At 39.9% G+C, this 12,334-nt stretch overlaps 1 protein-coding gene across 11 annotated transcripts in view; it reads left to right on the top strand.

The window, feature by feature from the left end:
• The window catches only part of LTBP1 (latent transforming growth factor beta binding protein 1), a 182,091-nt gene that overhangs the window by 146,173 nt on the left and 23,584 nt on the right, over positions 1-12,334 (top strand). For all 11 annotated transcript variants that reach the window (XM_056488103.1, XM_056488100.1, XM_056488099.1 and 8 more), the window contains 2 exons: positions 1,067-1,192; positions 3,398-3,541. In XM_056488103.1, the coding sequence (XP_056344078.1) occupies positions 1,067-1,192; positions 3,398-3,541 (270 nt within the window). The remainder of the gene's footprint in view (positions 1-1,066; positions 1,193-3,397; positions 3,542-12,334) is intronic.

Genomic DNA, 12,334 nt, shown 5'->3' with positions numbered 1-12,334 from the left:
ATTCCCCATTTAAATGCAATTTATCCCTTGAGGAAATGTGCAGAAGGAAAGCAGGCAGCAGCCTTACTTAACAGCATAATTTTCTTTAGAGAAGAAATACAGTGGTAATTTCTCTGCTTCAGGCTGCAGAGGAATACAGAAGGTACTAATCCTAGTATCCTGGCAGGTTCACAGTCTCAGCTAATGTTCTTCCTCCTGAAAAGCACCTCATGACATCTTTAATGACCACATATGGCCAGGGCTTTGGGTTTAGGTCATACTTTGAGTGGAGATAAAAATAATGCATTCCTAGCACTTGTAATACACTTAGAAAAATAAACCACAGTCTGCCACTGAAGCAGCTCTGCTTCATTATTAATTTGATGGGCAGCTGAGTCAAAGAACAGACTTACACGTGCAAGCGACTTATATGTAAGGCCAGCAAACCAAAATTGGAACTACAAATGAAAAGGCCAGTACAGAAAGCATTGTGGCATTGGAATTACTTTGTGTACTTGAGTCAGATGACTTGTATGTGTAGATTTACAGGTCTTGAGACAGAAGGCTCATTCCACAGATGTTTATCGCTTACACTATGAAATTGTGATCTGTGCTGAGAGCCAGAATGAGATCTATGCAGCACTTCTGCACAGGGGATGTAGCTCTACCCTTGAACTTCATACCTTTCCTTTTTGTAGACACATTGAGTTCAGTTCCACTCATGTTGTTGACTGTATAATACTACACTGGTAGAATCTATAAGTCAGTCAGAGTAATTATTTAAACTGTGCCTTAGTCCGGGGTATGTAACATCATGCTGTGGTTAGCAGGTTGGGTGAAATAGATGGATGGAGGCAGTTGACCATTACTGACATACTTACTGCAAAGCTAACACTGAGACAATTTCTTAAATTGTTCATGTGCTTATATTAATTTTTGTGTCTTGTCCTTGTGTTCCTTCCCAATGCGTTGGGACATAGCTGCAGCTGTTTGCAAACTGGCCCATCTGTGGGATTTCTGCACTCTTTGTGAATGTCTGCCTTTGGCTGTCACCCAGCCTTCCTGATGTTAGAATTCCTCCTTGCAGATGTGGATGAATGTACGAACGGCACAGTGTGTGGCAGTCACGGCTTCTGTGAAAACATGGATGGCTCCTACCGCTGCCTCTGTTACCAAGGGTACCAGGACACACAGGATGGGCAAGGCTGTACAGGTGAGCTCACGGGTGCTAGTAGTCACTGCTGCAAACTTCGAGGGAGCAAAAACAGCATTCCAGCAAAACGCATTTCACATTTTTGTTTTCTGTCACTTTTTATTAAAATTATGCCGCTTACTAGTGAAATAGGGTTGAGCGCTTCTTTACTCACTGAACTTTGTGCCAGATGGAAACTTTACTTCGTATCTATTTAATGAAAATGTTATTAGAAGCTGATAGCAAATAAGCTGAACCACTTATTTCTTTTAAAAAACCCAAGAAACCCCCTGTTTCTGCAAGTCAGGGCCATTCACAAATATAATAACATGAATTTAATATTTTAGCCTATATAAGTGCTACATCTGTTTAGCTTCCTAGATGAGTAACCAGGACCCTGCACTACCCCCTGCAGGAAATAACATCTGGAGTGTGGCAGAGCCGGGCTGAATTAGATGGCACCTCCCTAGGCATATGGTGTTTAAAGAGATTTTAACATTAGCTTCCAGCTGCACCTATCACCATGAAACAATGTGGGATTTTTGTAGGTGTGTAAATACTCCACATTTCTTTTGTGACTAATAGGTTTCCAGATCTGTTGTTAATAGTGATGGCTGGAGAGCCATTTGAGGCAGCACAAGTTTGTAATATAAAATTAATTCCAGTTCAAGGAAAGGTATTCATTAAGCAATTTCTTCAAGCCAGACTCAGGATGGAACACATTTACCAGTAACAGAGACCTAAATGGAATACCAAACAGAGAGGAGGAATTAGAAGTTTACAGAGTGTATGTATGCATTTTCTGATATATCAAATAGTTTTGATACAAAATTCTTCATGCCATTTGACACTTACTTTGCTGCATACTGCAGTATATTTTGTCATTGTGTATATTTTTTTATGGATGAAAACAAATGAAGCAAAAAAAATGGAAAGGGTGGTGTGAAACTAAATTTAATTTGGAGTTTCCACTGAAGTAATTCTGAACCACAAAATAATGCATTTGTTTATTTTTTTTTTCTTGTATAACACTATATAGTATAAAATACACTTATACATTTTGAAGCTAGTTATCAACCAAAACAATTTAAGGAAAAAGTAAATCTCTAGTTCCTGACTAGGCAATGTTCCCCAATGAAGACTTACTCCTTATGACAGGAACCCAGTAAAAAGATAAAGAAACATCTGAATACATTTTTTGAAATGCAAGCAAACTCTAATTTAACATGCATATTTTTATAAAAATATGCAAAACTCAACATTTATTCAGATGACTAGATTTTGATAGGCAAGGGGTAAAAAAGATGAAGAAATATTGTTTCAAAAGTTACATGTTAGAGCACACTCAGTTATAGGAATTGAATTTCTTAATTATGATACAGAAATTACAATTTCTGATGTTAATCAGCATATTTTCTGTCTACTAATGAGAATCTCTCATTAGTAGGCAAGGTAGACTTTCAAATGTCAACTTCAGCAACTAAAAAGAAAGTCAAGTGACGTGATCCTGCTAGCATTTGGTAATTCTTGTTTAAACAACAGACAACTTTGCTATCAGTCAAAAAAGCATTTCAGGGTAGGCTAGTTAGCAGATGTATGGGATCCAAATTAAAAATATGTGGAATGTTTTGGCAAGAGGAATTTTGTAGTGTTCACCAGGGATCCCTGGGCATAACTTCTATGGGTCCCAGAGCAGTCTTTGAGTCCATGCATATGATAGACATATGGTCACAGTGAGCTGGGGAATTCACTGTTTAGTGGTTGTTTACAAGAAAAATGGTATTTTGGGGAGGAAAATGAATTCTCTTTTTTTGTAGCGCAGTCTTAATCACACCAAAACCTGTTCATTTTGCTCCTTGAGTTTAGTGAAAGTTTGATAATAAAGTTAAAAAAACAAATTAAATTACCCTGAATCTTAAATCCCAATAACGGAATACACAGAAAAGCAAGTATTGAGAATGAGAAACACCAAAAAACCTGTGTTCTGGTCTACAGTCAGCACCTAATCAGCACTGATAGTCTATAAACTGTACTGTGGCTTTCAGGGGGTCTTTATTTCAAAGGACTTACTACTTGTTTATGAATCCACTTAGGTATTAGTGAGTTTTTAATCCTTCCCCAGAGATTACATCTGTAATCTGTCAGACAATATTAGCACAGATAGAGGAGATAAAAGAACAGTCAGTAGTGGGTCTCAGCTGATTTATGTTTGGATTTTTTTCCCAGATGTGAATGAATGTGAAATGTTGAGTGGAGTATGTGGTGAAGCCCTCTGTGAAAACGTTGATGGTTCTTTCCTGTGTCTGTGCTCTGATGAAAACCAGGAGTATGATCCAATGACCGGACAGTGTCGCTTCCGTACCTCACCAGGTAAAACGCCCGCGGATTTTTGCATGCTTGGCATGATTTCAACACAGAGCCTTTGGAAAGGCAAAGCTGGTTGAAGTATTGGTATTGCTTTAATTGCACCAGAAAAAATTTAAGACTTTGTCATTGTCTTGAAAGTGTGTGTGCGAGAGGAGTTTTTTCTAGGACGGAATATGTTAGCAGTGAACCATTAGCAGTGAAAATATAGCAGAAGTACCTTCTAAATGTTATACATCAACAGAGTTGGCAGTAATATTGAGCAATTACTGCAGGTAAGTGTAAACTGTTTTGTTGGCTGTTCTGTAACAATGAAATCTGATATGGAATCAAGTCTGTGACCTGAGTGATTTTGGGTTTTGGCCAAACTTTTACAAACACCCATCAGTATGCTTGGACAATGTTTAAGGGATCATGTTATTAAAACCAGAAGATGTACTTAGTTGTAATTTCACCCCAGATGGCAACCAAGCCCCAAGCAGCCACTGACTCCCCTAGAAAGCTCCTAGGTTGAGATAAAGAGAGATAAACAGGGAAAGCAAAAGGCACACACACAAGCAAAGAAAATAAAGGAATAACTTGACTGCTTCCCGTGGGCAGCCAGGTGTTCAGCCATCTCCAGGAGAGCAGGGCCCCATCACACATAACAGTGAGTTGGGAAGACAAAAGCCATGACTCCAAACCTCCCCCTCTTTCTCCTTCTTCTCCTCATTTTATATACTGAGCATGATGTCATTCAGTCTGGAATATCCTTTTGATCATTTTGGGTCACCTGTCCTGGCTGTCTCCTCCCAGCCTCCCATCCTCACCAGTGTGGCAGAACAAAAAGCAGAAAAGGCTTTGCTCTGTGTAAGCCCTGCTCAGCAATAACAAAAACATCTCAATATTATCAACCCTGTGTTCAACACAAATCCAAAATACAGCCCCAAACCAGGCAGTGCAAAGAACTCTATACCAGCCAAAATCAATAAAATGGTAATATCTTGTTAATATTGCCTAGAATTAATTTAAGTCCTAAGAGAAGGTTTTTGGGAAAGCAAAAACCCAAACCACTAAATTGTTGTCAGTCCTAATACCTTTATTGTCAGTGTCTCTTGAAGTGTCCTTGCCTGGTTTACTTCTGTTTTTCCAACTAGTCCATTGTCCTAGATTTTTGAGCTCTTCTTATAAAGTGTTTTGGATGTTGAAAATACTGCTGGAAATACACTAATTGAAAATTAGTTTAGAACTCTTAAAGCTGCTTTCATATTTCTATACTGATCCAGTTTGAAAAAAGGAACAAACCTACAATAAGGATGGATAGAGTACAAGAAAAGACAGAATTTACTTGCACAGCATTTTTTCCCCTCCAGAATGCAAATCTTGGTATTTTTTTCCTTGTTTTCTTACACTGCAGGCTGATCTAGCTTTTGGAAAGCCTTAGAGGAATTGGTTCTTTTGCCAGGATGTTGACTTTACAGCTTCCAGACTGTGGCTGTTTTCTCCTATCACTCGTGATCTTTCAGACTTGTAAAGAGGGTTGAAATATCCATGACCTAATTGTCACAAATACTTAGATCACTGAATGTAGCACTCAGCAGCACTCAAGAAGGTGCCTGTGAAATATCATTAACAGCTGATTGACAAACATTTTGGGCTTGTGAGGAGGTAGTGCTCAGGAGAGTTCAGCTAGCTGATGAAACAGAACCAGAACTAAAAAATTAGCAGAGGACCTGAGTCATGTTAAAAGAACTCACATCCAAGGGACATTTACCCTAACATTACTGTGGGGAGGAAGGGGATGAAGAAAACAGTGTGACTGATTGTACTGTCAACAGATGGATACTCTACTGTCAGTACTAGCTCTGTTGTGTTGTCAACAGTGAGCATAGCTTTGCTGTGATCAGTCTGGAAAGCAACTGTTCTTCCTTCCCCTCCAGGCTTTATCAGGCCCTAACAAAACTTCAGCTTTGCCTTTGTCACTTCTCTGGTAAGGTCATCATGATCTCTCATAGGAGAGCACAAGAAGCTAGAGAGAAGTACTTTATATCTTATGGTCTTGGACTAGAATAAGGCAAAATGGCAGTACTTGGAACAGAAATACTACTGTCCTCTTTTCTTCTAAAGTAGAAGGAGAAAGGACTGTTGTTAGCTCTTCTTATAGACTGTTCTTGCTGCAAAGAATGCTGGAATAGCCCCACATCTTCTCTGGTTTTGACAAGCCACATGCTCATGCATGGTGCTTCCAGAGCTCCCTTGGTGCATATGGACATCATCTGTCAGCATTAGTTTGCACCATGCTTATGAAAGGCAGAACTTAAAAGGCAGAAAGGAAGAACTTAATCTGTATTATCCTGTTGCAGATATCTATAGTTCAGCCTCATTCACCCAGCTCTTGCTTATTTCTCCTTCTGTATTTTTGTGCATAAATGTTTGTTCACCTTGTATGAAGTGCAAATAGATGACATTTGTTCAAATGTTACTTTAATTTGTGACTTTTCTTCCATGTTAGATTTGTGGAGTGCTGTGTGTTCACACCTTTCTTTACTTGCCCTTAGGGCTCTCAAGACTTCCTTTTATTTAGATTCCACTTGCTGGAAATTTCTCTGTTGTTAGCTATGCCTTGAAACAATCCTCCTATTGTATATATCAGGAATTCAAGCTCCTGGTGTTACTTTACAGTCAAAAAACCCAAAAAAGTGCAAAAAATTGTGCAAGGCTGATTGTCTCATTTCCCTCTTCTCTGCCCTGCCATTCATAAAATGTAGGAAATCTTTCAGAAATAAGAAAAGATTAAGGAGGAAATAACTTCATTCTGTTCTTTACAGAATAAATTCTTTACATCTTTGTACCTAAGAGAGAAAAAACGCATACTTTGGGTTGAAGTCTTCTCATTTATTCTTTTAACAAACTACATATAGCTATTATGGATTCATTTCTAGCAAATGCCAGGCTTAATGCATTTTGAGTAATAATTGATAATAGTAATAAAAATAATAAGTTTGAGTACAACTGGGATTTTAACTGTTGTATGTTGTAGCATGCATTTGAACTACTAATATAGACTAATGTACTGCTAATAGGTCTCATAACATTGAATCCAGGAGCTAATGGACAGAGAATATTTGAGGATGATAACAAATATGATTTGGGGTGGCATGCCAAAACTTGAAATGTTTCAGTAGCAGTGCTTGCAGAGATACAGCATCATTGGCATAAGGGAAACCTGGTGGGATGGAACTATGCCTGGAGTGCCACACTGGATGTTTCCAGACCCTTCAGGCAAGGGAGGTGGCTGGAATGTATGGAGCTTACGTTTGGCAAACAGTTTAAAGTCACTGGGTAAGGACTGAGGGACAGACAAGTAACACAGATATCATAGTGGGAGTCTACTATAAGCCACCTAGCCAGGACAATGACACTGATTAATTGTTCTTTGAGGAACTAATGGAATACTCCAATCAACTTCCCTTGTCCTTTGGGGGGACTTCAACTTGCCAGACATTAACTAGGAACAGCAAACAGGTGGCACAAACAGATCCAGAAGATTGCTATAACACCTGGATGCTAACTTCATGGTACAGGTACTAAGGAAGGCAACTAGGAATGATGCCATTTTTGATTTGTTGCTTCTTAACAAGGAGGGTCTCATGACTCAAGTGGTGATTGATGGCTGTCTGGGACACAGAGACCATGAAGGAAACAAGTTTCAAATCTGGTGACAAGAGGAAACTGCCAACTTCAGCTCTGAAGATGTGAGGATAGCAGACTTCAGGCTTCTCAGGGAGCTAGTTAGCAAGGTCCCCTGAGAAAATGCTCTTGAAGGTGTTTGGGTCATTTTAGTGCTGGTTACTTTTTAAGTGCCATTGCCTAGGAGCACAGGAGTAGGCAATTCCAAATTGTGGGAAGTCAAGAAGGTGAGGCAGAAGACCACCTTGACTGAGCAGGGATCTTCTTTTGGAGCTAAGGCAAAAAAAGGACTTATATGTCCAGTGAAAGGAAGGTCAGATAACATGAGAAGAATACAGAGATGCTGCTCACCATTGTTGGTAGAAAATTAGTGTGGTCAAAGCTCATAGCTGGAGTTGAAGCTGGCTGTTATTATGGGGGACAATAAAAAAGGAGGGGGGTTTAAATACATTAATAGAGAAAGGCAGCACAGAAATGACATGGGCCCATTATAGGATGAGGATGGTCACCTCACAAACAGGAACATAGACAAGGTAGAGACATTTAATGCATTCTTTGTCTTTGTCTTCAACACTAATGACAAGCTAAGGGGGTCCTTTTGATCTGAGCTGGAGGACTAAGGCTGTGAAAATTTTAAACTCACAACTGACCCTGAACTTGTGCAGGATTTGCTGCTCCATCTAGATCGCTGTAAGTCTCTGCGACCTAATGGTTTAAATCAAGAATACTCAAAGAGCCTCTCATGTCATTGTGAGGTCTCTCTCAATCATTTTTGAGCAGTCTTTGGAATCTGTAGAGGACCCAGCTGACTGGAATCTGGCTGACATTGTCCTGATTTTCAAAAAGGGCAAGAAGGAGGGCCCTGCCAACTACAGGTCTGTCAGTCTTACTTCAGTGCCTGGTGAAGTTACGGAGAAGATTATTCTAGGAAGTATAGAAAAACTACCTGAAAAACAACCTGGTCCTTGGTCACAGCCAGCATGGCTTCATGACAGCAACGTCCTGATTATCAAACCTGATCTTCTTTTCTGACAAAGTATCCCACCTTGTCAGACCAAGGGAAGGCAGCTTGTTGTAATATTTTTGGATATCAGCAAAGCTTTTGATACTGTCTCTCACCGGATCCTTCTGGACAAACTGTCCAGCACACAGCTGGAAAAACACACCATGAGATGGGTGAGCAACTGATTCACAGGTCAGGCACAAAGGACTACAGTGAATGAGGTGACATCAGGCTGGGGACCTGTCCCTAATGGGGTTCCACAGGGTCCATCCTCAGGCCTGTGCCACTCATCTTCATAAACGACTTGGACACAGGACTGGAAGTGATACAGAGCAAGTTCACAGAGGATACAGAACCGGGAGGAACTTGAGTCCCTTGAGGACAGGGAGACCCTACAGAGAGACCACAACAAACAGAGAGCTGGGCAATCACCAGCCATATGAAGTTCAACAAGAAAAAGTGTCAGATTCTCCACCTGGGATGGGACAACCCTGGATGTATGGACAGGCTGGGGAATGAGATGCTGGAGAGCAGTGCCACAGAAAGGGCCCTGGGGATCCTGGTCTATGGCAAGTTGAACATGAGTGAGCAGTGCCCTGGCAGCCAGGAGAGCCAACCCTGTCCTGGGATGCATCAGGCACAGCACGGCCATGGAGATCTCCAGTAAGGTACCTGGGCACTTTGGTACCTACAGCTAATTTAAATGTTGCTTTCTCTCCATACCAGATATTTATTGCAATATATTTAACAGTAATTGATAGGATTTGTAAGTCAAAATCATGGTTTTGGTGTCCAAAGCCATAAGTCTCTTCTAGATTGGCTAATATGGAAACAAAATCAATCCCCCCACAATCTAACCAACCACCCTCCAAAAAATTTGGGGCTGCCAAGTAACAGTTTATAGATTTGATCCAAAAGGTTCCTTAAGGCTAGAAATTTGGTGCATGAGTATAGATTCTGAATTTCCTAAACATTATGGGCTTTCTAATTTTTAAGTGAATTTCAGTTGTCTGTGGACAACTTAAAGTGATGTACACCTAAAGCTTAGCTGTACGTACTAGGTGTTATAGTTTGTCACATGTGGAGTCAGTTGAGAAATCTAAACAAGTACACCCTGACAATAGGCACATACCTGTGTGTGTATTTTTTTTTTTTTTTTTTTTTTTTTTACTGTATTCTTGAAAATCAGATTCTGGAAGTGAGAATTCTTACTCAGGCTATTTACTCAGAGTCATCTGAGTCTTTGCTGAGTTTTTAAAGGTCATGAAGTTATAATGACTTTCTCATTTTTGCAGCCAGTTTTCTGATTGCATCTGCAAGTATTGTTGCTACACAGTTCTAGTATTTAAAATCCCGTAGTTCTATGTTTTGGTTTTTTAGATGCCAGTCGTTAACAGAACATTATTTAGGCAAATATTTCAGTGTATGCTGAAGTCTAAGCATATGCTAATCCATATTATTCACTGAATCCTATATTACTGATACATGTTTTTGCATCAAACATATGCTAAGCATATTGTAGGATCAAGGTTATGCTAATGTATATAAATCTGTTTATAAGAAATACTTCAGAATCAAATCCAGCAGCAACTATATAGAATTATTCTTATAGGCTGTTCATAGAACAGATATATCAACAATGTGGTAAAATTATTTTTCTTTACCAGTATGCCTTACGTAGAGAGATATTTTACATTTTCTTAAAAAGAAAAAAAAACAACCAAAAAACAACGAAACAAACAGCAGTGATGCAAAAAGTAGGTATTCATTTTCTATCATATTTTGTCAACATAACTAGTGAAATCACTTTCAAAAACAGCCTTTTGGTTAATAATCTGCTTGTAGACATAGACTGGTCTTGGTTTAAAAAAAAAAAAAAAAAGGTTTGTGTCTCATTTGCTTTTTGCTTTCCAAACATTTATGACTCCTTCTTGACTAACCCTCACTTACAGCTGTGTAAACAACAGCCATTTAAGCTGCTGAACAGATAATGGGAGGAGAAACCAACACATCATATGTAAAATGGGAATATACAAGGATATGATGAGACTGTCTCCCCTTCTTCCCAGGGCAGCTTCTGGTGCTCTTTCTTGGATAAACAGCATGAAAACTGCCAGACTTTCTCTTCTGATGAAGATTTGGCTTTGATTCAGTTAGACAGATGGCAAATGGCCAAGGAAAATGTATAAATTGGTGACTGAAGTACTGCTCTCTCATCTTGGAATGGCAGATTTAGTTCAGCTGCATTTCTGTGACATGATAGTCTTAATATAGTTCCTATTGGATAGCAACTGATACCACAAACCCACCTCAATTGATGAAATTCAACACATTATGGAAAATTGTGATTATCAGATGAGGGTTGACCACAGGCTAAATTAACAAAGCTGAAATAAGCAGGCAGCTGGGTGTATCCTTTAATATACAATTTAGTTATTTTGGCAAAACTGCAAAGTCTTGTAGGTGGCAACATTATACTAAATTTGAATGGAGTTGTCTGCCAGCCCCTCAGCCTCCCAAAACTGAAGTCACTTTTCTGAGGAAAATAGAAATAAATCCAATTGTCTGTGTCTAATTAGAAACCAAAAGAACTATTACACATGTTCATACTATTGAAGTGCAATAATAGGCAATCCATGCTGACATTTTTAAATCTGCTTTTCTCCAAATGTATCTAGTATTTACACCCCAGTAAAGTTCCCCTGCTCCATCTGCTTTGGGGAATGTGGGTGGGCAGTGGTAATAGGATTGATGTAGCAAGAGCTGTGGAGTTCATTTAATTCCTTCAGCATTTGTTGGACATCACTATCTTCAAGCTCTCATCTCACAAACATTTTGTAAGTGGGATCTTAAAACCCACTCCAGAGTTGCTTGCCTCTTGTTTCGAGGGTGATTCACTTTCTTTCCCAAGTTCCAGCCAAAGCTCTTTGTTCAGGCAGGCTGGGCATCTTCCCTCCTGTCCCATCTTTCAGGACATAGCCTGCTCCTGCACCTTTAAGATTTTCTTCCTGAAGTACGTCCAGCCCTCCTGGACTCTTTTGCCCTTCAGGACTGCTGCCTTAGGGAGTCTCTCAACCAGTCTCCTAAAGAGGTGAAAGTTTGCCCTCTGGAAGTCCAAAGTGGCAAAGTGCTGGGCATCCCTCCTTACTTCTGAAGAATCACAATCACTATCATTTCGGGGCTGCTTTTCCCATGACAGCCTCTGACCATCACACCACCCACCAGCCCTTCTCTGTTCACAAACAGAAAGTCCTATGGGCACCTCCCCTGCTTGGTTCCTCACCAGATATGTCAGGAAGTTCTCTTACATGCACTCTAGGAATTCTCCTAGACTTCTTCTTCTCCACTGTGTTGTATTTCTAGCAGACATCTGCTATGCTGAAGTTTGCCACAACAATTAGGGCCAGGGATTGCAAGACTTATCCCAACTCTTATATTCTGCCTCTCCATCCTGGCTGGGTGGTCTACAACAGGTTCCCCCCAGGATACCTGCCTTGCTGGCCTTTCCCCTGATTGTTACCCATAAACATTCAGCCCTATTGTCATTGTTGTTCAAGTCCAGACGATTGGGACACGCCTTAACACGCAGGACTACCCCACCACCTCTTTTCTTGCCTATCCCTTCTCAAGAGTTTGCAACCATTCATTGCAGTGCTCTAGTTATGTCATCCCACTGTGTCCCTGATAACAACTCTGCTACAATTTTCCTGCTGCACCATGGAACCAACATTTGTTGCCAGCAGCATTTTGAAATGCGCTGTTGCTCTGTAAAATAGAGGTTATGATTTCTGCCTCTACCTGTGTTTCTTGAGAAGTCTCTCATGCTTGGCCCATTGTGCCAGAGCCTGGGTAGAAGTTAATGAAATATCAAAGAGTGAAAATCAGCCAACATGCAATAATTTTGATGGTGTTTTTGTGAGTTAAACATTTGTTAAGTACTAAGCATAAAGAATTTTCCTAGATAAAAAGGCAATTAGCTAGTCACCTCAAGATTTATCCATCACAAATTCCTGAATAAAGTTTTTGGTTCGGTTAATAAATGTGAGCATATGTAGTTTTAGAACTTGGTTTCTTTACTGATGGCCTGTGAAAAAGTTTTTCATATCATTTAAGTGTGAATAACAACT

Source organism: Oenanthe melanoleuca, chromosome 3, assembly GCF_029582105.1.
Source record: "Oenanthe melanoleuca isolate GR-GAL-2019-014 chromosome 3, OMel1.0, whole genome shotgun sequence".
NCBI lineage: Eukaryota > Metazoa > Chordata > Aves > Passeriformes > Muscicapidae > Oenanthe > Oenanthe melanoleuca.
Note: the sequence above shows the minus strand (reverse complement) of the source record. Positions and strands in the feature narration are given on the sequence as shown.